We start from the raw sequence: 25,212 nt of genomic DNA, 5'->3' as shown, positions 1-25,212 counted from the left end.
TGAAGAGTCTGCGGAGGTAAGGTGGGGTGCTCGAATTCCTTCTTGGACTCCTGTTTGTTTTGGGGCATCAGCACTCATACCGACCAAGTGCCTACCATTTGCCTCACCTTCAACCTTCGAATCTTTTCCATCACACTTCGATGAACATCAACTTCTCCAACAACTCGGTCACCAAACACGCGCAACAACATCTTGAGCGAAGGAGGTCAAACCTCCGGTGATTTGGAAGTCGTCGGCTCTTCCGCCTCGACCACACCGTCTCCGACGGGGTCCTCCCCGGCCGAGCTCAAACACTTTCTTTCGCTGCCCCTCGAACTTCGTCGGTGGATCTACACCCTGGTAGTCCAACGGCGGACCGAGATTCTCATGTCAGTCAAGATCGCCATGACAGAACGATTCTCTTTCTAGCCATATTCCATATGGCTTGTCACAACTCTGCTTGTCACACGAATCGCTTTTCTTCCAAGCACCTAAGTCGCCCGGGATGGCCAAAGCTCGATATTGGCTTGTTGTTCGTCAGCAGACAGGTCTCCATTGAGGCGGCGAAAGAGTTCTACGGAGTCAATACATTCTCCTGCTATTTCGGAAAGGTGGAGCAATCGTTCCTTTTCTCTGGAGAAACCTAGAGCTGTGTCAATTCATGGTTAGTCCAATACCCCGTCGAATCCCCCTTCACCTGTTGGAAGTAAATAGTAGAAAAGGCATGTGTCACTAATAAGCAAGCGAATACACAAGCTCCGTAAAATAGGGAAGAATGCTCAGTATGTCCGTCGCATCGGTGAGTTAGCATGTTTTGTCGCATAATTAGCCGCAACATGACCTGATCATGAGACTAAAGCCAACAGACTTTCGCCACTTCCTGTTCCATCCCACGGGAATTGAACAGGTTACCCTTCACCTCACCGACGTTGACCGTCTCGCCCCAAATCTCCTCCACCTCGTGGTACGGCTCCAGACGTTTAGTCGGTATAGGGATGATAGGGATGGTTTCTCCCAGGAAGGCCGGAGTCGCTTGCTGGAAGGCCTCCGTGGACTCGAGGAAGGAAAATTGAAGAGCATCAAAGTCCTGCAGTTGATCGTCAACCAAAGGTTGTTGCCTGGAATGCGTGGGAATGTCGAGATGAAGGGTGGGAGCCGAATCGATCGCGTGTTCACGAGAAGAATGTATCTTGAAGGGGAAGGTCAGGTGAAGTATTAGAGTTTAGCAATGGAAATTCTGAGCGGGCGTCAAGATTGATTGGATGACAGACGGAGAGATGCATTATGAGCCCTGAGGCAGCCTTGCATATCGGTTTTGTTGGAGACTGTTGGCCTCCCGGGTATATCTTGGAAGAGTCCGTCCGGTCTCTTGGCACCAAGCCTCGGTTTCTCAAGGCTCAATTAGCAACCAACACATACAGCGCCTCACAAACATGGTTGGTGAGAAACACAGCGATTCAAGCTCAACATCAGCAGACATGAGCAGCTCTCCCACGTCCAGCAAGTTTCATTACTTCCTGCAGCTGCCTGCAGAAATTCGGATCAAGATTTACAACCTCGTTCTGTTGTTGCCGAAAGGAGTCTACATTGGCATGCCTTTGTATGTCAGACGGTCGTGCGAACCATCTGTCTTTCATGTACCATCATTCTTGATTGCTGGTTGCTAACCCTTTTTACGTACTATCTAGTAGCCGCTATTATTATTGGGGTTCGGACAAGCTTACTCTCGTCAAGCCAGACCTTGGCTTGCTCAGCGTCAACAAGCAGGTTGCCGACGAAGCAGCCAGGCAGTTTTACGGTATCAATACATTCGTCTGTTATGATCGCGCGTTCAGGGGATTAGACCCCTTGACTCGCAGACAGCTTGTTAGTTGCTCTGTGCCGGAATGGTAGTGTAGTCCCCGCTGTCTGTTTTGTCTCAATATCCCTTGGGAGGAACTACTGCTGACCGTTGGCCACCAGGTTCCGCAGCATTGGCCGCAACGCCCATCATGTTCGACATATTGGTGGGTTTCCGAGTCACTTAACTTCCTGATATTCAGGGGCCGGACGTCCATATTTGCTAAGAGTGCCTCCTTTCTGTCCAGAGTATTCCTGCGTCCCGCGCGTCTGGGATAAAATGCAGCATTCCCTTTTCGAGCTCGCTGAACTGCCTCATATCGTTCCAAACCTCCGACGATTTACCTTCTCATACCTCGCATTCGACTTCAACACGGACACGCTCCCCCGCCTTCTTGAGACTATCCGACTGCTTATGGATGGGGCGCTAAAGAACATTGAGGACGTGCGTGTAGTGGAGAATACAGACCCCTGATTCCTCGGTGTTGTCTGTTTTGTTGAAATGACCTTGAGGCAATGACCTTGAGGCAATGAAGTAAATTGGATGGGGTGGCGGCGGGCACGTTCACGTCCTTCAAGGGAAAGAAATGGGGACATCGCGCAGTGTGAGGGTTGCTGCTGTCTTATCACAACAATCCAACTGAGGTAGTGGCAGACCAGGCCTGGCTGTTTCCTTACCGTGGCGGGAAGTATGATCCACGGATGCTCTTAGAAACTTGGATCCTACCTCAACGTTCCAGCATCCACCAAAAGAGGTTCATGCAAAGGACAACGACCTCGGGTTGGAAAAGTTACCAACGCACCCTTTCCCAACAAAGCTGTTCGACGTCCAGTTCGAACCATGACCGAGGAGGTTTCTCATCAGGAAAGCGATTCCGCGGACGATATGAACCCGGGCAGCCCCTCCACTCCTTTCGAGTTCAAGTACTCTCTCTCTTTGCCCGCCGAGATCCGAGTCCAGGTCTACGACGAAGTGCTGGAAATGCCGGACATGCCATGGCCTGTTCCCATGTTCGCAACATTGTTTTCTGTGGTACATCGTTATCATTTGCTGACGCTCCAATTATGGCAGCGGCAGTTTATACCCCCCGATTCCCGATCTCGGCTTGCTCCGAGCGAACAGGCAGGTTGCAGCCGAGGCAACCCCGCGATTTTATTATAGCATCAACACGTTTACCTTCTCTGCTTGCATGGACATCTGCCGTCGAGTTGATGGAAAACTACTTTACCGGAGCTGCGTCGTTGATTGGTACGTACCTTGTCTCACGACGCTGTGATGGTGCTTGGAGCGAGCAATTGAACACGGCACTAGTAATCGAAGGTTCAATTACTCCGCATAGAACATTCGGTCAACCGGTTATTGAATCATGATCTGAGAGAGTTACTCAGGCTGACCGCGCTATTCATCATCAGGTGTTCCAAGCTGGGCCGCAACACCAGCTACGTGGCGAAGATTGGTGGGCCTCGGCCCCTGGGAATCAGTGGGGTGTTGTGTGATATACATGACGATAACGCTAACAGTTGATGCCAGTTTACATGCTCGCGCCCAGTGACCAAGAGCATGCTGTACAGCTGCCATTTGACTTGGCTACACTTCCCATACTATTACTAAACCTGCGCAGTTTTGTGGCTGCTTATTATTTTTTTTTACCTACGACCTCTATCCCCGACTGGCGTGGTTTAAGGGGGCAACGGGCGAACGAATGCTCCGTTACGTTCAACTTGTTCTGGATATGATGCTCTCCAACGTCCGGGATGCGAGGTTGGTGATTCAGTGACGGGGAGCTGATCATACCTGGGGAATCAACACGCGCCAGTTCGAGTGTAGGGTGAGTAAAGGACAAACAAACAGTAATAACATCTTATTATTACTTCCAAGAGCAGTACGTACCTACTCTAGACTGACAAAATCAACTAGTGATACAATTCCTGTCATTAAATGATAGTTTGGGAGCCTTGATTCTTGACAGTCGTGTCTGAGTAACTACTGATGTACGATTTTGTTGGATCTCTGTGACGTGACAATGTTTCTGTGGATCGTAGCCTCGTCTCGCCATCAAATCCTCCCCTCAGCAATCAAATTCTCCCTCAACGCTGCATCATCCACAACCCTCAATGGCTCTGGCTAACCATCTACCTCGATCCATCCATGCTCGTAGAAATCACACGCCCCAAGCCGACAAACGAAGTGAACTTGCCACTTGCTCCTTGACTTCGCATTGCTGCCAACAAACTGCCTCCTGTTCCACGTTCCGCGGTAGCAGCTCGTGTTGTTCTCGTCATAACCGCGCGTGTCAGCGAAGCGAAGGAACTGATTCACCGTCCCTCGCCAGCAAATGTCATATTGCCGGTTGGCATTGCCCAAGGTGTTGGTGGCGTGAACAACGCGGCGTTCACTGCGTGCGCCACAGAGGAAGCACCGTGGGGATATGCTCAGCTGATCCTGTGTTGAAAGCTGTAGGAGCTCCTCGGCGTCCTCGATGGCATTTCTGTGGCTGCAGTGGGCGTCTTTGGGTGCATGCACATCAATTACTCGCGCGGGATGTCATCATCGGTGTCATCCAGGGGTCTGTGTCTTGTTCTGGGTGGAGTGATCATTGTTGATGACCGTAGCATCGTCCTCCTTGTTGTCGATGTTGCAGTCTTGTTCACTCTCGTCTGAGTCGGCAGTGCTTTCCGCTGAGTCATGGGGCGGCGAGGACGGCGGCGTGAAAGCCTCAAAGTGTATTAATGTCGCTTGCGTCCGTCTCATGGGCTGCGTTCTTTGAAAAGCCCGGCGTTGGAAGACGTCCTTGGGGCTCATTGCCAGCGTGGTCGAAATCAGGGGTGGAAGCCTGGACGGCTTGGTTAACCAACGATATTTTGACTTGCTATTGATATCGTTGTGGGGGCTTCAGGAACTTCAAATATTGACCATGTTTGACGTTAGGTAGCTTTCGCTGCGGTGCAGAAGAAGACAAGGGTTAGGTAAATATGGGTAAACTTGGTCAAGCGATTCTAAATATCACTAGGATTCTCGAACATGCACATCGCCATGGGAGCTATGAACAGAAGGTGTTGTTTAATAGTCTACACGCTGATGCATTTTATACAGCTTGTCTACACAGGCCTCTCGTGAGGCTGTGCACCCTCATTCTTAATACCTATGTTTGCATCGCCCTCTGTTGCCCATGTCTTTGGCCCAATTATGAGAGTTATGACCATCTCAGCCACTGAGGCCGACGGGGCTTGTATCTCGCAGCCAATATTTTGCGACCCCGCGGCTGTACAAAAGTACAGCATGGTTCCTAAGAGGATATCATCATTGTCGGCCTCGTGTAGCATTTCTTAAGTAGCCAATAGTCGAGGTCATTACTGATCATATGCTCTCGTTTTGATTGAGCTTGTGTTGAAGTGTTGGAGGGTCTCATAACCACAAGACCCTCGGTATGCCATTCGAAGATTTGGCACCATGGCTCTTCAAGCTACAAGGTAACCTCCTCATGGTAAGTCAGCGCTCCCCTCTCTGAGCTGAATTATGTTGCCTGTTGCTTGTCAATACAAATATCATGACAACTAAAACCCGCAGAAGAAGGAAGAGCGACGCTCAGCCATCGTATACAGGTAGGAATGCATGGGTGATATTAGTAGTCCATCATGTAAGCCCCAACTGGGCCGGAATCTTTAGGCGCCATTAACGGCATTGAGGTTAACCCTGGAACCTGCTGAGCCGCATAACTGCGTATCTCAGGGGTCAGCCCGCCCTCTTGGAGTAACCCACCAATTGGTGATCGCAGAACTCATGCAAGGTCACTTGACGAGGCACCAACAGCACCCACTGAGACAGCCACGGAAGACTCGGTTGGCCCAGCCTCCATATCTTCTGGGCAATATATATGCCCGGTTCCCAGTGTGAATCGCCCCCCATTCTAAACATACTTCTCATTCACAGCGGATCAAGGCATCTCGTCACACCTAGGCTGTCTAAACATGACTGCGCCGGATTCATCGCAAGAGAGTCAGCAACCAACGGACGCGCCACCTGGCAGCGCACCGCCGGTTGATCCTCATCGCTCCTGTAAGTGCGGCCCTCAAATTTTCCTGGATCCAGTGCTTACAAATGCGATGAACAGCGACCGCCAGGGAATACGCTGAGATAGTCAAGAATTACGCTGACGCTGGGAAAAGGCATTCTCTCAATCATGGCGAGGCCTATCGAAACTTGGCAAACTTTCTGTGGCGACCTTACGGTCAAGAGGAGAGCCAGTCCACAGCTATCTGGTCACAGTCTCCTGGTCGAGCTCAGACATTCTCGGCGTCCGCTTCTTCACCAAGTCAACCGCAAGGTAATGCCAGGTTTGCGTCCCTCTACAGGGTCTCAAGGACGTCTGTTGCCAAAATCCCCTTCACCACGGTAGATGAGTTCTGTGCATTAGACGACTCAGAAATACTCCCGGACCCAGACAGCTTTACTTTGCTCGTCCTCCAGGGATATCCGTCTCCAGAATGGCTGAACACACTCGGGGCAAAATACTCGATCGATCCGGAGTTTTACTTGCGGCACTTGATGCCCAGCGCTCGTCCTACTCTGTTGAAGTCAAGGATGGCGCACACCGCGACCCATGTACTTCCTTCGCGTTGCGGCGGGATGGTGCAGTTGCAGACAACAAGAGTTGGCTCCTACCTAATGCCGCCTTGGCCTGCAAAATATGCCGACGACAAGATACTCGAACAAAGGTTCAAAGTCACATCCAACATGCATTGGTACACAGAATCACTCGCAACGCTACAGGTCGGGCGAATGGACTTTGAGGTTGCCGAGTCTCTCATTCGCGACATCTCAATCCTGGATGATGAAACTTTTTCCCTGGAGCAAGCCCTATCCATCGCCTTCCAGCAGGTCGGGAATGGGTGGATGGGTAGGTTCCGAACTTCGATTCTAGTATCAAATAAAACCACGGTTAACCCCTGAGGTATAGGAATCGTTTGGCATGATGCGGGAAGTCCCCTTATTCCCAACGACGACCGTCCCTGGGCCTTTCTCCACCTTCGGTCCACCGAACCATTGGAAATGTCAGAAAGACCACTCGAAGATTCATATTTTCCAACTCCCACACACAAGCCTGGTGTGGTGACGGCAGCCAGGGGTGAGTCCCCAAGAGCAGAAAAAGGCAGTGACGCCTCTTCTCCAGGGACCTCGCCTGGTAACATCAAAGACACCCAACCAACCTTGATTGAGTGTATCATCAATGAGTATCCTGATATGATCGACCTCCACAAGGCCGTGGATGAGCCTCTGTATGCTCTCAGCCCGCTCTTTGATCTCTCAATTGTATGCGAGATGGAGCTTCTCTATTACATCGAAGCCATGGTCAACCACGATCGCACAGCCACTGGATGGGTATACATGAAGAGGCCTGAACGCGTTTTAGGCTGGTCACACCTGTCGTATCTCCAAGAAGTCCTGAAACGGCACATACAATACCTTCGATCCGTCATCGGCTTCATGAAGAGGCAGTCCGCGGTCTCATCCACCACATCTTCCCCATTCCCAAGCACATCACCCGACACGCTCGACACCCTGCTCCACGACTACGAGTACGCTCTCGAATACGCAGAAAACATATTGCGCGACTGCTCCGAAGGGATCACCGTCTTCGCGCACGTCGCGTCAATTCATGAGTCGGAAAAGGCCATCCAGGAGTCGCGCGACGTCACCCGGCTGACGCGGCTGGCTACCGTTTTCGTCCCGCTGAGCTTCATGACGTCCGTCTTCGGCATGAACACGCCGGAGTTCGGCGAAGAAAACGGCCCCGCGCTTTGGGTTTGGGTACTTGCATCGGCGTTGCTGGGGTTGGCGACCTTGGTGATCCTCCAGCGAAAAGAGGTGACCGAGTTCTTCAGGGGCGCCGTTTGGCAACCAATTAAGTGGACTTATCAAGGGTGGCGGCACCAGCGGTACAAAAGACGGTCAGGTCGGTCCGGGGAGACGTTCCCGCTCAATTGACGGTTGTCAAACCGTCGACACCCGATTGGGCGAGAGTCCAAACAGGAAGTTTTAACACTTGAAGTGCTGGCTGTCAGGGCCTACTCGTGAATGATAGACCTGTCAAGATGAGTGTCAACACGTCGTAAGCTCACCAAAGGATGTCTGTGCAAGATCTTGGCTCCCCAATAACAGCGGCAATGTTCACTACTCCACACCATCATGGGGCACAGGGGATGAACAAGATGGTTAGGACATCCACATCAGATCGATTTTCCAGAGTCCTAAGTGACCCAATCCCTTACCAGTCCGCCTGCCTAAGACAACACAATAAGAACGCCGTAAGAACCAGACCGTCTTTGCGTCTTTTCCATCGTCCAATCGAACCACACGTCAAGGTTGCTAGGAGATACCCCACACTCATGGCCTGGAACCGAGAAACGAGCAAACCAGAAAAAAAAGAGCAGAACCAGGACCGAATGAATGCCCGACCATATGCCTAGGGGACAAAGACGGCCGGAAGATGGAAACGCCTCGATCAGTCACATCTCAGACAAAATGGAGATTCGCCCCCTTATTCCCTCACCCTCCCCCTCCCCCTCCCCGCGCCGGTGCTCACAACGTCCTCCTCTCCCCTCTCCTGGACCGCTGCCCCACCAGCACCTGCCTGTGCCACATCCCCCACCTCTTTCCCCTCCCCCTCCGCCCCAACCTTCTTCCCCTCCTTCACCTCCTTAATCAGCAACTCCAACTCCCTCACCCTCTTCCTCAACGCCTCATTCTCCTTCTTCGCCTCCTCCAACTCCGCCCGCCGTCTCGCCGTTTCCTCATACCGCGACGTACCAGGTAAGATCCCAGGCGACAAGTCGCTCGCACTCGATGTCCCTCCCGTAGCGGGTGTCGGCAACGCGCTGCTGGTACTGCCTGAGTAGGAGCGCGTCATCATGGCCGGATGGACACTACCACTGCTGTTGTTGTCGCGGTAGCTACTTGGTAATGACGCCCGGGCGGCGGGAGCGGGGGATGGGGAGCCGGTGCGGCTGTGTCGCGAGGCGGTGCTGTTTTGTCTGCTTATTGAGGTATTCCCGGGAATGGGTTGTTGTTGGTGATGTACCGGCGGGATGGCGGTGGAGCGGATGGGAACTGGGGAGGAGATGCCTGTCATGGCGGCGGACGAGAGGGTGAAGCTGCGCGCGCTGGCGTTGGATGAGGTGCGATGGTGGCGGTATGGGGGGTTGGTGTCGGTCCATGAGCTGCCACCGGGCTCGGTACCCGAGGCACTGGCGGAGGTGGAGGAAGCGTTGGAGACGGTCGAGGCATTGTGCGCGGCTCGGAGCATTTGGAGTTCGCGGGTAAGGCGGTTTACCTGGCACGGATGTCAGCTTCGTAGCTTCGTAGTAATCCATCGAAATCCACGAAACTTACCACAGCCTCCTGCTCGCGCTCAAGCTGCAGGTGAAGCTCGGCGGCAGTCAGCGGGCGGGGATGCCGCACCGGTCCTGGTCCCGGCCCGACACTGCTATCCCCACCTGATGATGACAGCGGAAAACCGCCAAGTGAGGTGCTGGTGGGGATACTCGGTGAAGGCAACGCGGAGCCGGTGCCATTGACGGCGCTCTGGTTGGAGGGGAGGATGTTTAGAGAGGGTGTGCGAGAGAGCGGCTGGCGCATCTGTTGGGAAGACGATTGACGAATAAGCCCCGGCGGAACACGGGGCGATGGAGGAACGGAGTTGAGATCGGGCATGATGGCAGGATAGAGTCGGTCGATCAAAGATGGTTTGATGTTCCTCTTGACTGTTCGGAGAAATCCGAGACAAGACAGCAAGCCGAGGATGCTGGTCAAAGGGGTGTCGGTTCAATGGACCGCTGTTCAATGGAGGACGAACACCGGTCGCGAAACGAAGGTCGGCTCAATGGTCGAACAGGACGAACAGAAGGTTAGAACTCGAGGGACGCCAAACCAGAAGGGCTTTTATGCAGTTGTGAATGGCGGGGAGAAGGGTCGTTTGGTGAGGTTGCACGGCCGTCGCCAGAGAGCGGAGGAGCCCAAGAAGCCCCACTTGGCCGATACGGTTAAGGGCGCCGGTGCCAAGACCGGTAGTGCGGGGACCTGTCAGACCCACCTAACAAGGGACCCTTGCCGGCTTGAAGTGGGTCCGCCAAGACATGGCTTGCCTTGATCGTGGACGATGATGTCATTGCATCAACGACATGTCAACTTCAACGACATCAACATGATTCAATACCGCAGACTCAATGTTGAACTGTCAACAATCCGTGTAATCGTTGAAGCATCACGACCTTGATCCATAGGTATCCCTACAATGCCGCAACCCGGTCAATCCACCCAACCTGCCTGCTCGCTGGGGTCGGTTCCTCCCATGGGAAATCCCCAGGGCCAAACGCAGAAGGAGGATGAAGAGGACGTGAACAAACTCTGTCTCAAGGTACGTGAACCCGGGCTCCAATCCTTATCAATGAGGAAGCCTTCACTTCTGACCGACAATATCCAGCGTCTCCCATCCAACCCGCGCGGGCCGCTCGAGGACGAGGTCGAGAAGAAGTTTCACAAGGGGCCAGTGGTTCATAGTTGTTCGTGCTGCCACTAGGCATTATTGGTGTGGAGGGTACTATCCATTTGTATTTAAGAGTGTAATCACACATGGGAATGGACTTTGTTCTTGTTGCCTGCTCTTCTTGGATCACATCTTCCCACCGCGGTCATCTCGGGCTTTGTGGCCTTCATCGAGGTTGTGCTTTGTACTTGGGTTTGTGGTGCCGGCTCACTTGGGACGTCCCTCGTCAGCCTCTATGCGTAGAGACCGTTGGGTCGTAATGCATCTCACGCCTTCTCAGGGCCGAAATTGAAGGTCGTATGTTCTGGCTAGGTCCAATCATAACACAACAAACCATACATGTAGATAAGGTATCTCAGGTACAACAAGAGGTACACGATGAGCCCACACAAAAACACCCCACCCTCAATCTCCTCTGGTCACCATCTCCAGCCTGCGCTTAGTTTTCATCCTTTGACTCCCCGGCACGCAGCGCTTTGTCCAAGACATTGCGCAAATTGTCTGAGGCATCCCAGAAGAGATTTGCCTCCGAGGCCGGGGCAGTCAGCTCCCTCGAGACATGGCGGTCTTGAACCACATAATATTTGTACAATTCGTGATGTGCCTTCTCCAAACCCTCAGCCAGTCTCCCTTGGTTAGCGGTGGTGGCATCTGCGTCGCAGATGAGCGCATCCACGACCGCTGTCCCATGGCGCAGAAAGAGTTCATGGAGGTGATTTCCAGGAAGCGTTGCGTTGGCTGTGTGGAGAGCCATCGCGCCCAAGTCCGTCAAGAGAGAAAGAAGGTCCAGCTGTGCTGGGGACATCCCTCCGTTGGCGATAAAGGAACAGCGCGCGGCATGCACACGCATGCGCTGGATATCGTCAGATGAAAAGATCTTGTCGAATCCAAAGATCCTCATGAAGGCTGGCATGGTTGAAGGCTGAATGGTCGCAGCAAGGTCGCCAAGATGGTCGGCAAGGCGGCATGTCAGTTTGAGCCAGGGAATCACATGCTGGATGTCGTTGTCGGAATGATTGCGGAATGCTGGATGGTTGACGAGTTCGTGGCGAAGCGCTCCCACGCCACGCGGACTCTCTGGGGAAGCGGCGGCGAAGAGGGCATCGATGCGACGACCCCTAAGATTGAGTTCTTTGATGGCTTTGAAAGTGTGCTGTTTGATTATGCAAGGCTGCCGGACTTCGGTAGGGTCCTCAGGAGGATAGAAGTCTGTCGAGGACAAAAAGTCGGTTGCCAAATTAGAGATCGGGGGGAACAGGACTCGAGAAATCCATGCCTTTGCAATTGAACGTTCGTGCGTCAGGAAGAGTTGCCGAATGCCCTTACATGTTTGCATCAGGGTGAAGATGGATGCCGCGTCGAGGCGCTCGGCGATGAGAAGAAATATGTCAGGTGGGAGCCTCATTGCTGAAGGTGGCAGTCCTCAGGTATCGGGGTTATGGGTACGAGTTCGGTGCTATGACCTAAGACAGTTCTTGCTGACGGGTCGCGGTGCGATGAAGAGACAGAGAAATCTATGATTGTTTGTAGTGAAGGAAGGAAAAGAATCTAGAGACGTGTTGAGAAGAGTGCTTGGACGTAAGAGAAAGAAGCTGGACGCCGGTCGTCTAGGACCTAAACATTTGATGTCCGTTTCTGCACTAATTTTCAGGAAAACCTAAACCTTGCTGGTCGGATGGTATTTCGTCCCATCTTCTGCTTCATGGTGTGCGACACGCTTCTGGTGCCCCAGCAACAATGACCGGCCACAGACTCGCAATGGGGTTGCTGGAGATGACTGTCCAGATGCATAGTAGTGACATCTCGACTTTGGGACCCAATGCGGACAGTATATTGATCTTGTTATCAATGAGTCCCAAAATTTATACCGTTCTACCTTCTGCTGGCACATTGCAGACATCTCCCTTGTTGTTGCCAAGAGTCCGTCAACGATATCTTTTCCAAGTGGTCAGCTCATGGCCACCGGAGAGACAGACTGGAACCAGCGGTGGTTTCTCTGGAATTACCTAGATGACCGACTCCGCTGTTGAGCTTCGTCCACGGGGCGAGAAACACTCGGCTAAACCAAACAAAAGCATGAATGAGTTAGAGGACTCATGTATCAGACATAAAGGATTGATGTGGTTCAGAATGAGAAGAGAGTTATTGACACAACCAGTCTCCATGGGCATCGTGAAAAGCGAACCATACAATCCAGGCCAACAACCCGACTCCGTCCCACGAAAACAAGCCCTTCTTACGCTCCCATCAATCTTCCCGTCATATATCGTGATATACCCACATCAACATTTCCCCGTCCCGTGCATTCACCTTCCAGGCCACCACCAGCTCTCCGTCCCCCATTCTTATCTCGAACCGTCCCAAAGTGCCCTGATCTTCTCCAGGACCGTGGAACTGTTCAAGCAGTGTCGGGTACAAGTTCATCCCCTTTCCCCACATCTTCGCCAACATCAGCGAACGATCAATTCCCCGCATCGGAATCAGTTGAGTCGCAATCTGTTGATGTACAATGGCATCCATCAAGTTGTAGTGCCTCTGTAGACGCCCGTGGGCCGTGCGAGCAGCCTCGGGTCCAGCAGAACGAAGATTGTTGGGAAGCCCGAGTTCCGCGTCACACACGAGAGCATATAACTCCATCGTTCCGTGACGGAGGAATGACTCCATTCTCGCATACGCAATGTTATTGGCTCCGATCGAACTTCCTTCATGCAATATGAATGGGATCAACGAGACCACGCGGGCCAGCAGGTCGAGGAATGCCAACTGTAACTGTGAAAAGCCGCATTCGCTCAGGATTCATCGCCGTCTTAAATGCATTCGGATCTTCTCGCCTTACTCGATAGACGTGGTCAAACCACGGAAAGGCTCGTTGCGGACGGTGAGAGGTCCGTCAAGGTAGACAAGAGCATGTGTACCGCTGTCGGCCAGGAGGTTGATGATATGACATACTTCGTTGAGTCCACTAACGACTTGGGCAATCCAATCCGCAGGTTGCGGGCGATGATAGACAAGACACCGAAGAACCTCCAAGAGGATTCCAGTGCCACGTGGGCTGTTTGCTGAGCGGGGCGTGAAGAAAGCGTCGATCTGGCGACTTCTCAAGTCGAGTTCTTCAATCGCTCCGAAGTTGGGACTGTTGATGATGGCAGGCCCGCCGGTGAAGGGATCTTCCTTGCGCGATGAGAAGATCAGTGTAAATGGGGTGCCGGATTCGGGAGGTGTTGCGCTATCCATACCTTTGAGATTGAGTGATGGTACATTAACAAAACGAGGCGAATGGTCCTGCAGGTCGCCAGGAGGCTGCGCAGCGTGCCCCAGTCCAGGTGCTCGACGACCAAAAGGATCACGTTACTCGGGAGTTTCATGGTAGTTGTGAATATGGAACGAAACGCCGCAAGGCAAGAGAATTGGACGAGGAATATGATAAAAGCAAGAACTCGGCATGCCGGATGCAGGAAGTCGTGGTCATCAGCGAAGGAAGGAAGAGGAGCTGCGCGGTTGTGCAAGAGGCTGGCGATGTTCACCCTGCATAAGGCATACCAAGCTTGAGGTTGCCGGGGAAGTCAAGGTCCATTACACGCGTTGAGGTCGATACACGCGTTGTTGTTGTTTCGATGAACACCTTAACTTCAGGGGCATAACATCAAAGAGCCTCAGGGGTCATGTCAGTAGTAATGCTCCCCGACAGCCAAACGCATCAAGCAATGGATGTCAAGGACACAGCTCATATCCATCCAGCTACTCCTGTAGTCATATATGATCCATCTCAGGATCTCTTCCTCCCCTTCATGCACAATTCAGGCGACAATTCCCCGCCTAACCTTCTCAATCAACGTCACAACCCTTTTCGTGTCCTGTCAATACCCGTAGAATGTTTCCAGAAGGTAAGAGCACAGAGTACCCTCCACCAAGAGGGTGCCAGTCGCCATTAGCGCCCATTTAGGATTAGTCAGCACATGCAAACGTGCCTGAACCTTCTTGTCCATCATCCCGTAATAGGCCTTCATCCGGTTGTGTGCCTTGACGGCGGCGTCGCGCTCCTCAAGTGTGAGGGTATCTGGATGAAGAATGGCACATGAGAGCGTACCTAGAGTACCAACGGTCGACAGAGGAATCACTCCTTGCGCTCCGAAGGACTCCATCGTTCAACACGTTCAGCCTCCATGTTAATGTGCGGAAGGGAGCACTTGAAAAGGTCTGGGAACTGGTTGGATTTGTGAGAATGAATGCTGCGAAATCGGCCATCTTGTCCACCGAGTTGAGACTGACCCGAATCTTGAGAGGATGGATAAGTATATAATAACGGGCTAAGGCAACACTCCGGGATCTCAATGTGGAACGGCGCTTGTTTCCGCCGTCTCCAGCTCATCCCATAATCCATTTCAATATCTCGGCAGACCTCCGGTTGACCCTCATGACAGACATCCCGACCTCGCGCTCCTCCAACACATCCATGAACTGATCCTGATCCTCGCCTGGCCCGTGAAACGCCCCAAGCAATGCCGGATTCAAGGTCCACCGCCTGTCCCACAGAGCGCGAATGGTCGGGTTCGTGGAGGGCCAGGTTTGTTCCGCGATCTCTCGACAAACAACGTCGTCCACAGCCATGTCATACTTCCGCAGCCTGAGGTGTGCTGCGCGCGCCGCCGCTCGTTCTGATTGGCCCGAGGTCGCCGGAAGGCCGACGGCCGGATCACACACGAACGCATATAGCAATGCTGTGCCGTGACGGCAAGGTCCAGGGGGGAGGTGTCCTCGAGAATGTAAGCCCTTCTAGCAGCGATGATTTCCTCGGTTGTGAGAGCTGATGCTGCGTAGTCTGAAATCCGGTTCGCGACCCGGCAAGCGTCCTTGAGACCTTCAACTAAACGCGAGGTCTGCCGACGTGACAGGCCGGAGATGAATTTGGTTTCGTCGAGGGCGCTTCTTAGAGGCCCAAAGCCCAGGTGGTTGCCAGAGGTGGTTTGCGCAAACAACGCTTCGATCTTTCTCTCGCGTGAATCGATTTCAGCTATGACTTCAAAGCCTTCGCTGAGGGTGATGCGGTTGAGCTCGTGGAAGGACATCTCTTGAACTTGTGATGACAGAATTGCGCCAAGTGGAAAGGCTACCCTGGGGTTGGTGATCATCTTGGAAATCCAGCCTTTGGTGATGGAGCTTTCATGAAACTTGAGCAGATGGTGAAGGTGGCGGCAGGTGAGCATGAAACTCAGGATCGATGAAGCATCGAGGTGCTCGCAGATCAGAAGCATGACATCATCGGGAAGATGCGCCATGGTGGGTGATAGTCATGAATCTGAACCAGAACGTAGATGCAAAGTGGTGACGATGCCAAGGGCGGGCGATTTCAGGAGTTGGAGGTTCAAGAAGGTCTCAAAATGCAACAAGTCGAATGAACCGTTGGGAAGACAGAAGACCACGTTTCAACGAGAGAACCCATGATGTAAGGTTGAACAGTGCCTGTCAAGCACGTCAAAGATGGAACGAAAGCCCTTAGGTTCAGACCACACCCATCTCGAAACCTAAAGCAAGGTTGGGATGGCAAGGTACAAGTATCAATCTTGCTTATAGCTGATCAGGGGCCAGATGATCCGATGACATTGGGTATCGAACCTAAAACTGGAACGGGCTCGAGGCATGGCCCCATTGAACACCGAACTCAAGGCACTTCAGAATCGATGACATTAATGCGATGATTCACTGCCCCCATGCCAACGTCAAGATGCGTATATGTACATACTACTAAAGAGGGTGACATGCCACAAGCTTCCAGGTGCAGGAAAAAGTAGGGGAAAAGAGTGCGAAGAGTTCCCTTCGCCCGAAGCATGTGGGGGATGGAACAGCAGCGTAGTAAAGGCTAGATTGGAGCGTGTGGCTTCATTCACAGAGGCTCGGCGCTCATCGGCACGACACACCCCCCAGTCGGCGCGGACTGGTCTGCGTTGACTGCCCAAAATGGCAGTGGTGATGTGCAGCCTGGTGTTGAGGCTGTGCCCCACCCTGCAGTTTTTGGCCTTGTGGACCCTGGTCGGGTCGCCCCACTTTTCCTTTTCGGAAGTCGCTGCTCATGGAAGTCGTTCCCCTTCCAAATCCTCCCAAAAAACAACAAAAACAACAAAAACAACAACAGCAGCCACCACCACCAACAACAAAAAATGCCGTTTTTCGGGTCTGACGACCCTTACGAACTCAATGCCTTCCTCAATGAGGAAGATCGTCGGGCCGCTGCCAGCCGCGAGGCAGCTGGCGAGCACCTGTCGCCGTCTGGTGCCGCCGCCCCCACCCCCACCCCCCAAGAGTCAGTTGCTGCCCCCGCTCCTTCCACCACGTGAGTGCTATTTGTTGTTTTGCTCCTGAAGCTTCGTGGATTCGCTTCAGCTGACGTATGGCGCTCTGCAGCAAAAAGAGAAGGATCGACCCTGCCGCCGTTCGCGCCACCCCTTGCCTCGGTTGTGTGCGGTCCGCCCTCCGCGGCCGTTTGCGGGCCCCCTGCCGTGATGCTCACGGGGAGCGCGGTTTGCTGGCCCGTTGCCAGCACTGCGCTGCTGGCGGCCACCCCTGCCAGTCTCTGTATGTTGAGAAGCTCCATTCATCTGAAGTCGGCGTATCTAATTGTTTTGAAGCCCAGTGCAGGCGAAGATCCTTGGTGCCTCCCTTGTAGAGAAAGTTCTGGCCGCGCCGGAGGAGCGCGACGAGAAGGTTTGACGCTCCTCACTCACACTGGCTTGTGTAACGTATACTAACATCAGATGAAAGGATCTTGCCAAGATCCGGCGCGCTTTACGCGCAGTGTTGAAGAAGGCTGGCGTGGAGGAAGGGGATGAGGGAGAGGAAGAGGAGGAGAAGGAGGATAAGTCTGGTGCTCCCGGCGCGGCCCACGCCCGCGACCTCACCCCCGGTTGGTCCCTCGGTGAGGAGGGATCAGCCCAGGAGGAGCTGTCGGCGCGCTGGGTCGCCGCTCGGGAGCATTTTGCGGCGGGTTTTGATGCCCTCCGGGATCACTTCCTGGAGGGGATGGATATTTTGTTTGGCGTTACGGGGGAGGGTTCGGCGGGCTCCAAAAAGGAGTCCGGCCGTGAGGAGTCCCCGGAGTTGTGAGGGGAGGGGGCTGTTTTTTTTGAGTTTCTTTTCCACCGCGGTCTTGAGGTCTTTCCAGCGCGCTTCCTGAAGGGCGTCACGGATCCGCTGAAGCTTGGGGTCCGTACTAGGGAGCGCCGCTTTGACCTGACGGCAGTCGGAAGCTTTCCAGGGATGCTTCGTCTTTCCGCAAGGGCACTTAAGGTTATCCTTGGAACCGCTGTTGTTGTTGTTGGAGCCGGCGAAGTAAGGAGTAGCGAGGATAAGCGGAAGGCCTCGAGCTTTACGCTCATTCTCAGCCCGGAGATGCGCGTAAATGATCCTGATCAGTACAGGCATCCCGTTGGCGGTGCCTCCTCTAGCAATGGTTAAGATGCGGTTAACAAGCTCGATTATAGCGACGGTGGGCGCGATATATTCCCTAACGGCGAGGAGAAACTTCTCTTCCGAGGTAGTGCTAATCGCGTCTGGGACTCTGTAGTGGACCGCGATCTTGTAGGCTGATTTGAATTCCTCGATCCACTAGAGGGGATTGACACTCTTTGATTTAGCGAGATTCAGGAGCCTCTGATACTCCTTTTCAGCGGCGGTGACGGCGTTTAAATCAGTTGGCAGGATCTCCCGACGCAACTGAATCAGAAAGGTGCATACGTTGCCGTTATACTCGTCGTTACTATAGATAACGGAGTCCAGGAGACTTTGACTGATCGAGGATTTGATCTTACGGAAAAGCTTAGTAAAGCGCTCCTGGAAGCTGACCCATTAGGCGTGACTATGCTAAAAGTCTTTTCGCTCCTAGTAGTAGAGCAGGTCGACCTTAGTTTTAGTAGGAGCAGCCGGTGGCTTAGGAGCCATACCGCGGAAAGCTTCGGGAGCGGCATTCCAGGCGGCCACCGCAATAGCGTACCTCCGCTTCGCGCTTCTGGACGAGGGCTCTACGGGTTTCTTCGCGGTCAGGAATGCCCGGCTCAGAGCCTATTTGGCACGGTTGTACGTTGTCAGGGTCGACGTAGTCCTACAGTTTGGCGTTAATCGCCTAAGTGCGGACTTGCGCGAACCAGCGATACTAGTTAGTCTGGTCGGTAAGGATGATTTTCTCCTTCTTGAGCTCTATAGCAGCGATTAAGGCGATTCAGGGGTCGGATAAAGAAGAACAGTAAAGTGGTCTAGGGTTATTGAAGCAGTTAAGCTGGAATTGGAGAGACAGATGAAGCGTTATAGCAATGTTGGAGCTGCGTAGTCAGTCAGAGTCCTTCCGGGCTCATAACGAACATGCCACAAGCTTCCAGGTGTAGGAAAAAGTAGGGGAAAAGAGTGTGTAATTCCGCATACTAGATACAAAGGAAAATAGAGCGAGTGAATGGCTATTTATCCCTGTTTGGAGCTCCAGAAGAGGGTTTCTGGAGCGTTTGGCGAAGAGTTCCCTTCGCCCGAAGCATGTGGGGGATGGAACAGCAGCGTAGTAAAGGCTAAATTGGAGCGTGTGGCTTCATTCACAGAGGCTCGGCGCTCATCGGCACGACAGAGGGTGAATAAAGAGGATGATCTGACTTTGAAGCTATATTGGAGATCCGATTACGTTGCGTTGTTCCCACCGAAGACGAGTTGCCCTCAGTGATCTGTTTCCTCTTGAAGCCAACTCATAAAAACCCGATCTCTCTCCTCCAGAAGCCACTGAAAGATCTGACAGAGTGCGCTCAGGTCTCTAGATTCCTCCTCGACGACGTTCATGCCCCGCGCCATAATACTGAGCATGGTCTCCAACCGCAGCTTATGGAATCCCCCCGCCCAAGGCATCTCGTCATCTTCAGCACCAAAAGTAAATAGCGTTAGCAAAAACTTCTTCCTGTAGAGCTTCCTGAGTATCAGTTCCCCACTCGGCCCTTCCCCAAAGTCGTGAGGCAAAGTGGAAAACGGGGCCACAGTTCCGTAGCGCAGCAGAAGCTCGATGATTGGGCCAACATTCGTTACGGAGACTTCACGGCTGCGTTGAAAATTCGGACCTCTGCACACCGTAGCAATGAGCTCCCCCAGCAGAAAGATGAGCGTGTGGTCCTTTGGTTCCATACCCAGAAGCTGTTCGGTCCTGGGAACATGGATGTTGCGAATGGATTCAGGATCCTCGGGAAAGTGGTCTCTTGACATCTCAGGGATGACCGAGGTGGTAGGTCCTTTGGACATCTTGTCTACGTGCCATTCAGCAGCCCAGTCCGCAATTCGGTCCGCTGTGCGCATCGCGCTTTTCAGGCCATCAACGAGTTTGGAGACCCGGGTTGGCGTCAGACGAGCGTAGATATCAGTGTCGTGAAGCGCGGCGAGGAGGCATCCCGCCATGGTAAACTTGCTCCTGGCCGGATTGCCGAACAGAACTCGAATGCGCTCTTCTCTGCCTTCCAACTCAGCAATGAGTTTGAAGCCTGGCCTCGCAAGGATTGGTATACAGAAGTCGCCGCCCCCCGGTTCATAGAAAACCGATGCCAGAACAGCGCCCTGAGGTGGAATCACGCGCCCTCTGGGAGATTCCTAATAATCCAACGCTCTGTGATCGACTTCTCATACGTCTTGAAGAGTGCGTAAGTTCGTCGGGAGGTAAGCATCAGACTGAGAATATATCTGACGTCAAGGTTCTCTGTGACAAGGAGGAAAACCTCGTTAGTGCTGAACACCATTGTGAAGCTTACTGGCTTGCAAAGAGTAGCGGAAGCTGACTATGAAGCTTGACCACCTGGATCAGCAGTTGATAAGCATGGATGGGGTGTTGAAACGAAGAAAGAACAGGCTCGAGGAGATGAAAGGAAGGTAACTTTCCACGTGTATAATGGACTCACCGTGGAATCGAAAGTTGGCTTGGCAAACCTAAACCTTACCTGATAAGGTTTCATCCAAAGTACATCTCATGGTTCCAGACCACGTCCAGAATGGTTCCGATCAGCAATGTGGGAGAACGCGATGGTTGAAGAATAACCGACATAATTATCGCATGCCAAGACATCTGGGACGGTTATTGTACCCACACTATTAGATGGGACGCCATGTACATCGTTGAAGAAGATGAGAGAACGGGTACAAGGGAGAATGGCATCGAAGGCCAGGACAGAAGACAATCCCTAAGCTCGATCGTTTTATCCTTGCGCTTAAGTTCTCAGTTACAAACAATGGAACCGCCGCCTCATTTGACAGTGTGTCACCTCTTGGGTGTTTGGGTTGATTGCCTCAGTTTCCATGATGACCTCCCACATGATTGCTTGCTTTCCTGTGGAGTGAAGGGAGGATGAAACAAACCCCAAACTGATACCATCACGGCGGTAAACCCGGATATCAAGTGGGACGTGCACAATCTTCCCATGAGTCACTGTGAGAATGACATTCTCGCCCCTGACGAATACCCAACAGAAGATGACGAACCCTTGACGGTGCGGATACCGAGTGGATGAGGTTTGACACGCCACAGGTCATTCGCTCATTACCTCCTGAGAGCACACACTAGCACATAGAGGCATTTTTCTCGAGATTGTTGGGACGAGCAATCTGCCCAGTGCCTTTCTCCAGTCAAGCCACAGATGAGGTCTCCGATGTCCACGACAAGGCTGGGGAGGGCACATAACAGGTGGCGGTGCGGGTTCGCTGGGCTAATCCGGGAGCAACCCACTAAGAGAATATCCCAGAAAGTCAAACGTCCTTCCGTTGTGTTCTTTCGCGCTTAGTCCAGGGGCTCTTCTGCCGTTGCCGCTGTGGTCAGCCACAGGTGACGTTGATGTAAGAACCGTAATGTGCCGTAATTACGAGACCACGATTTTCGTTTTCGTCATGGGAGGCCTAGCCCCCTGCTCAGCCACAACGGCGCCCCACTTTCACATGCACAACAGCTGCAGCCACACCCTGGCTCGCTCCGCAATCAGGCGATGACGACATGGAGCCGCGCCAGCTTCGAGACTTGATTTTGACTTGGCACCGAACACGCGTCCCTGATCCCATTGAGTTGCATTTCAATGACGCCTTGGAAGCGCGCGGAGGATTTCGGATCTTGCTAATTCCATTTAAATCATCACCTGCCTCAATTCCAGTCTTGAGTATTTAGGACCGTCAATCACCCAAGCTCTTCTCATCTCCATCCTCAACATCCCTCAGCTACCCCGCACTTCCCCTCTCTCAAATATCAACTCGAAAATCGACATCATGGCCGTCACCGTCAAAGTCAAGAACATCGGAGGGCAGACCTCTGATAGCGAAATCAAGGACTTCTTCAGTTTCTGGTACGTCGTCTGCATTTCATGCCACATCTGACCTCCTTCCAAGAGCTCTCGCTAACCCTCTCACCAGCGGCAAAATCACCTCCATCGACATCACCCAAGATGGCGAAAGCAAATCCGCCACCGTCGTCTTCGAGAAAGAGACCGCTGCCCGCACCGCCTTGCTCCTGAACCACACCCAGCTCGGCGGCAACGAAATCACCGTCGAAGGCGAGGGCGACCTCTCCGCCACCCCTCCTCCTGCCGACACCACTGCTGAGACCACGACCGCCGAGCGGGGCGACGCCCCCGTCCTCGCCCAGGAGGACAAGCCCCCGTCGCGCATCCTGGCCGAGGTCCTCGCGCACGGCTACCTCGTCGCCGAGCAGGGCTTGCAAAAAGCCCTTGCCATCGACGAGCAGCACGGCCTGTCGCAGCGCTTCGTGGCTACCCTTAAGAAGCTCGACGAGCGCACGCAGGCGACCGAGCGCGCCAAGTCGGCCGACGAAAGCTACGGCCTGACGCGCAAGGCGGGCAACCTGCTCACCGGTCTGAGCTCGTACTTTGAGCGGGCCAAGGACACGCCCACGGGCCGCAAGATCGTGGAGTTCTACACGGCCAAGCAGAGGCAGGTGCAAGATATCCACAATGAGGCGCGGAGGTTGGCGGAGCTGAAGAAGGAAGAGAGCGGTGGTGATCTGGTCAAGGGCTTGGGCCTGGACAAGGTCGGGCTGGATAAGGTGTTGGGGAGGTTCGGGCAAGGTGCTGCCCAGGAAAAGAAGGAGGAGCCTGGGTCGTTGACGACGACGGCCCCTGTGGATCCGACCACGACAGAGGCAAAGCCGGCTCCTTCTTCGTAAGGTCCGGTCTTCGGGAGACTGGTGAGAGGGTTTGATCACTTGATTGAAGAAGGGGTAGTTTCTTACTGGGTTACTTGCTTGGTCGCTGGGTTGATGTGCTGATTTGTTGAGGTTGATACATGGGTTGCCCAGTTTGCGTTTTATCTCTTATTGTTCCAGTGTTAGCATAATATACTCGGCTCGGCTCGATACATGATGATGAATACCTTAAGCTTGCCCAAACAACGTGTTCGACTCCAGCTCCTCCATTTCACACGAATGAGCAACTGATCACAAACAACTTTGTTGGCAATCTGTCTTAATTGGCGTGTGTTTGTGTCTGCAAAAAGGTGTCTGCCATCATTCACTCACTAATCACGACCATGAAGAAACAACTGTGCCTCCTCACCCATCCCGCCCATGGGTGAGCCAGGTTTTCCTCCTAACAATGTTGCTCACTCAACCATCATCCTCATCTCTCGAATCTCAATCCCGATCGTTGAGGTTACAGATTCTGAGGCCTTCTCCAGCTCACCCACCCTCTCCTGACCCACTGCAGCAACTGACATCGCCGAACCTGCAAGCTAGCGCAATCCCAACCTCCTTCCCAACCTTCACAGCCATTGACGTCATCTATTGACTGCCCTGTCCATCTCTCCAGCCGCTTCGCCTGCCGCTACAGACACCGGGGTCGCGGAAGCCACTGTATCCTTCATGTCTTGAATCGCCTTGACTGCCTTCGAGACTGCCGATTCCAAGGCCATCGCCAGCTCGCCGAATCTTCATGCAGATCCGTCCAGCACGCCGACCAAACTTTCAATCGCCGAAAGAGCTGTCTTGGCAGATTTCACGGACTTACCCATGTCCTCGACCGTCTTTTTGAACGCCGTGGCGGACGCCCCCAGAACCCGAGACATCCACCAACTCCTTCGTGACCCTGCCAACAACAAACATCTGCCTGCTTCGCGGAGCGCCTGGACTGTCCTATCCACCAACTCTATCACCTAGTCCACCTGGTTGGTCAGGCCTTCCATCTCCTGCCTGCCGTAGGCTACTGCTCCGGTGACATTCTCAAGGTCCCGAGCGACCTGGCGCACGAAATCCGCATCGCGCGGAGAGACATGCTCGCTTGTCGCAGACTGTCGACAGACTGTCGGACGGCGACCGGCTCGTTATCGAGAGTCACGCTGGCCTCCCACAACGTGTCACGGATATGGCCAACAACGCCCGGGACTTGACGAACAGACGACACGACCGCTTCGAGCCCCCGAGCCATGGCTAGCTGGACGTGGTGCCCCGTCCTGTGGACAACCCGGGCAAGCCCGGCCCGCGTGGCGTGCAGTCTGGCGCTGATGACACGTTCTGTCGTCCGAAATCTGCGTGACCTCGCTGGAGATGCGATCTAGACTTGTGGCGAGCACTTGGCGGATGGGCGCGGCAGCATCCGCCACCACATTGGCGAGGCCGTCGGGCTGGCCGAGAAAGGCGAGAATGTGCGAGGTGGATTGGCGTAGCGCGGAAATATCGGTGCTCAGGCTAGCACACGTGGTACTCGTCTTGCGGGTCTGCTCCATCATGTCCTTGATCGGCCTGTCGCTTGTGCCCTGCAAGATGGAGATGAGCCCGCTCAACATATTCTTAATCTTCTCATGCTTCTCAGCAAACTCGCGTCTCATTTCCTTGACCTCATTCTGCAACTGCGCGTGTTGTTGCTGCCTCACCGGGCCACCATCTTCTCCGCCAAGCAGCGCCAGCACTTGGTCAAGCTTCCTCCACGTCGTTCCCTCTTTCTCCACTAACGCATCCTGCTCCTCTTTGGCACGCTGGACGACCGCCTCGTATTCCGCTTTCTTGGTACAGAGCTGCGCCACTTCGATCCGGTAGCCGGCTTTGAGGTTTGCTATAATGTCGTCGGCTGTTAGCCCGCGGCTAATAGGCTCAGCCAGCGGGAGAGCCTTAAGGATGGCATCGAGGAACCGCTCATGATAGTCATGCGACAAGGTTACGTGGGTGTGTGGTATGAATGAAACTAGGTAGGGATTGCTGATGGTGAAATTGTGGTGGCTTGACCAAAGGGATGGGGGATCGAGTGCCCGAATGTGTGGTGTGTGGTGCGTGGTGTGCGATGGAAGCCAAAATTGTGAGCCCTACCGCGGGAAGAACTTTTCGCTGTTTCCACCCTCGTACGTTCAAGAGGTCAGGTAGGGAAGGAAGGAGCCCTACACCACGGGAAGAAATTTTCGTTGTTGCCTGTTTCCTGCTCTCCGTGGAAGGCGCAACCACCCCTTAAACCCAGGGCATGTTCTGGGTAACAATATGTCGGATTAATCAAGAACCCTCCAAATCCCCTCAAGATCGGCGCTCATGCGATGCGGTTATGAGGCGCTATTCCTCTACTCCTCCGAAAACTACAAAGATCAAGATGTAAAACTGACAATGTACCAGGTAGTGAGGCCCCAACCCCTTCAAGATCAGGGCAAGTACGAAGCGAAGCGCGATCGTCAGAATAGAGTTTTGTTATACATGAACGGACCAACTGATGAAGGTTTCTGATACAGGGGTTTTGGCTAATAAGAGAAGCACAGCGCAGCCTCCGCTGCTTTCTCGAACTGAAGTTCTTTGATCGCAGCGAAGCGCGCTGCGCGGAGCTTCAATCGAAAAAGTTGGTTCTGAAGGAAGCGGAAGCAGCGCTTCGCTTCACTTGCT

General features: G+C 53.4%; 10 protein-coding genes across 10 annotated transcripts; 5 read left to right on the top strand and 5 right to left on the bottom strand.

Annotated features, from left to right (window-relative positions):
• Positions 1-1,457: 1,457 nt before the first annotated feature.
• On the top strand, positions 1,458-2,293 carry VTJ04DRAFT_6828 (uncharacterized protein; the record flags this gene model as incomplete). Its single annotated transcript, XM_069365090.1, has 4 exons — positions 1,458-1,594; positions 1,668-1,868; positions 1,942-1,985; positions 2,067-2,293. 4 exons carry the CDS (start codon positions 1,458-1,460, stop codon positions 2,291-2,293), a joined length of 609 nt encoding a protein of 202 aa, XP_069218852.1.
• A 4,260-nt stretch (positions 2,294-6,553) lies between these two features.
• VTJ04DRAFT_6827 (uncharacterized protein) lies at positions 6,554-8,286 on the top strand (the record flags this gene model as incomplete). Its single annotated transcript, XM_069365089.1, has 4 exons — positions 6,554-6,716; positions 6,777-6,944; positions 6,990-7,684; positions 8,092-8,286. The coding sequence occupies 4 exons, from the start codon at positions 6,554-6,556 to the stop codon at positions 8,284-8,286; spliced, it is 1,221 nt and encodes a 406-aa protein (XP_069218851.1).
• A 71-nt stretch (positions 8,287-8,357) lies between these two features.
• Positions 8,358-9,529, bottom strand: VTJ04DRAFT_6826 (uncharacterized protein; the record flags this gene model as incomplete). The annotated part of the gene is made up of 2 exons (XM_069365088.1): positions 8,358-9,149; positions 9,209-9,529. 2 exons carry the CDS (start codon positions 9,527-9,529, stop codon positions 8,358-8,360), a joined length of 1,113 nt encoding a protein of 370 aa, XP_069218850.1.
• A 580-nt stretch (positions 9,530-10,109) lies between these two features.
• Positions 10,110-10,394, top strand: VTJ04DRAFT_6825 (uncharacterized protein; the record flags this gene model as incomplete). The annotated part of the gene is made up of 2 exons (XM_069365087.1): positions 10,110-10,232; positions 10,299-10,394. 2 exons carry the CDS (start codon positions 10,110-10,112, stop codon positions 10,392-10,394), a joined length of 219 nt encoding a protein of 72 aa, XP_069218849.1.
• Positions 10,395-10,800: 406 nt separating this feature from the next.
• VTJ04DRAFT_6824 (uncharacterized protein) lies at positions 10,801-11,766 on the bottom strand (the record flags this gene model as incomplete). The annotated part of the gene is made up of 1 exon (XM_069365086.1): positions 10,801-11,766. The coding sequence occupies one exon, from the start codon at positions 11,764-11,766 to the stop codon at positions 10,801-10,803; it is 966 nt and encodes a 321-aa protein (XP_069218848.1).
• Positions 11,767-14,726: 2,960 nt separating this feature from the next.
• On the bottom strand, positions 14,727-15,637 carry VTJ04DRAFT_6823 (uncharacterized protein; the record flags this gene model as incomplete). The annotated part of the gene is made up of 2 exons (XM_069365085.1): positions 14,727-14,995; positions 15,067-15,637. The coding sequence occupies 2 exons, from the start codon at positions 15,635-15,637 to the stop codon at positions 14,727-14,729; spliced, it is 840 nt and encodes a 279-aa protein (XP_069218847.1).
• Positions 15,638-16,553: 916 nt separating this feature from the next.
• VTJ04DRAFT_6822 (uncharacterized protein) lies at positions 16,554-17,066 on the top strand (the record flags this gene model as incomplete). The annotated part of the gene is made up of 3 exons (XM_069365084.1): positions 16,554-16,689; positions 16,761-16,931; positions 16,990-17,066. The coding sequence occupies 3 exons, from the start codon at positions 16,554-16,556 to the stop codon at positions 17,064-17,066; spliced, it is 384 nt and encodes a 127-aa protein (XP_069218846.1).
• Positions 17,067-17,282: 216 nt separating this feature from the next.
• Positions 17,283-19,772, bottom strand: VTJ04DRAFT_6821 (uncharacterized protein; the record flags this gene model as incomplete). Its single annotated transcript, XM_069365083.1, has 3 exons — positions 17,283-17,960; positions 18,346-18,453; positions 19,452-19,772. 3 exons carry the CDS (start codon positions 19,770-19,772, stop codon positions 17,283-17,285), a joined length of 1,107 nt encoding a protein of 368 aa, XP_069218845.1.
• A 1,842-nt stretch (positions 19,773-21,614) lies between these two features.
• VTJ04DRAFT_6820 (uncharacterized protein) lies at positions 21,615-22,527 on the top strand (the record flags this gene model as incomplete). The annotated part of the gene is made up of 2 exons (XM_069365082.1): positions 21,615-21,691; positions 21,759-22,527. The coding sequence occupies 2 exons, from the start codon at positions 21,615-21,617 to the stop codon at positions 22,525-22,527; spliced, it is 846 nt and encodes a 281-aa protein (XP_069218844.1).
• Positions 22,528-23,510: 983 nt separating this feature from the next.
• VTJ04DRAFT_6819 (uncharacterized protein) lies at positions 23,511-24,499 on the bottom strand (the record flags this gene model as incomplete). The annotated part of the gene is made up of 3 exons (XM_069365080.1): positions 23,511-23,656; positions 23,750-24,406; positions 24,484-24,499. 3 exons carry the CDS (start codon positions 24,497-24,499, stop codon positions 23,511-23,513), a joined length of 819 nt encoding a protein of 272 aa, XP_069218843.1.
• Between the last annotated feature and the right edge of the window lie 713 nt (positions 24,500-25,212).

This window comes from Mycothermus thermophilus (assembly GCF_041956435.1).
Source record: "Mycothermus thermophilus strain CBS 625.91 unplaced genomic scaffold VTJ04scaffold_4, whole genome shotgun sequence".
Taxonomy (NCBI): Eukaryota; Fungi; Ascomycota; class Sordariomycetes; order Sordariales; family Chaetomiaceae; genus Mycothermus; species Mycothermus thermophilus.
This window is presented reverse-complemented; position numbering and strand designations above follow the sequence as displayed.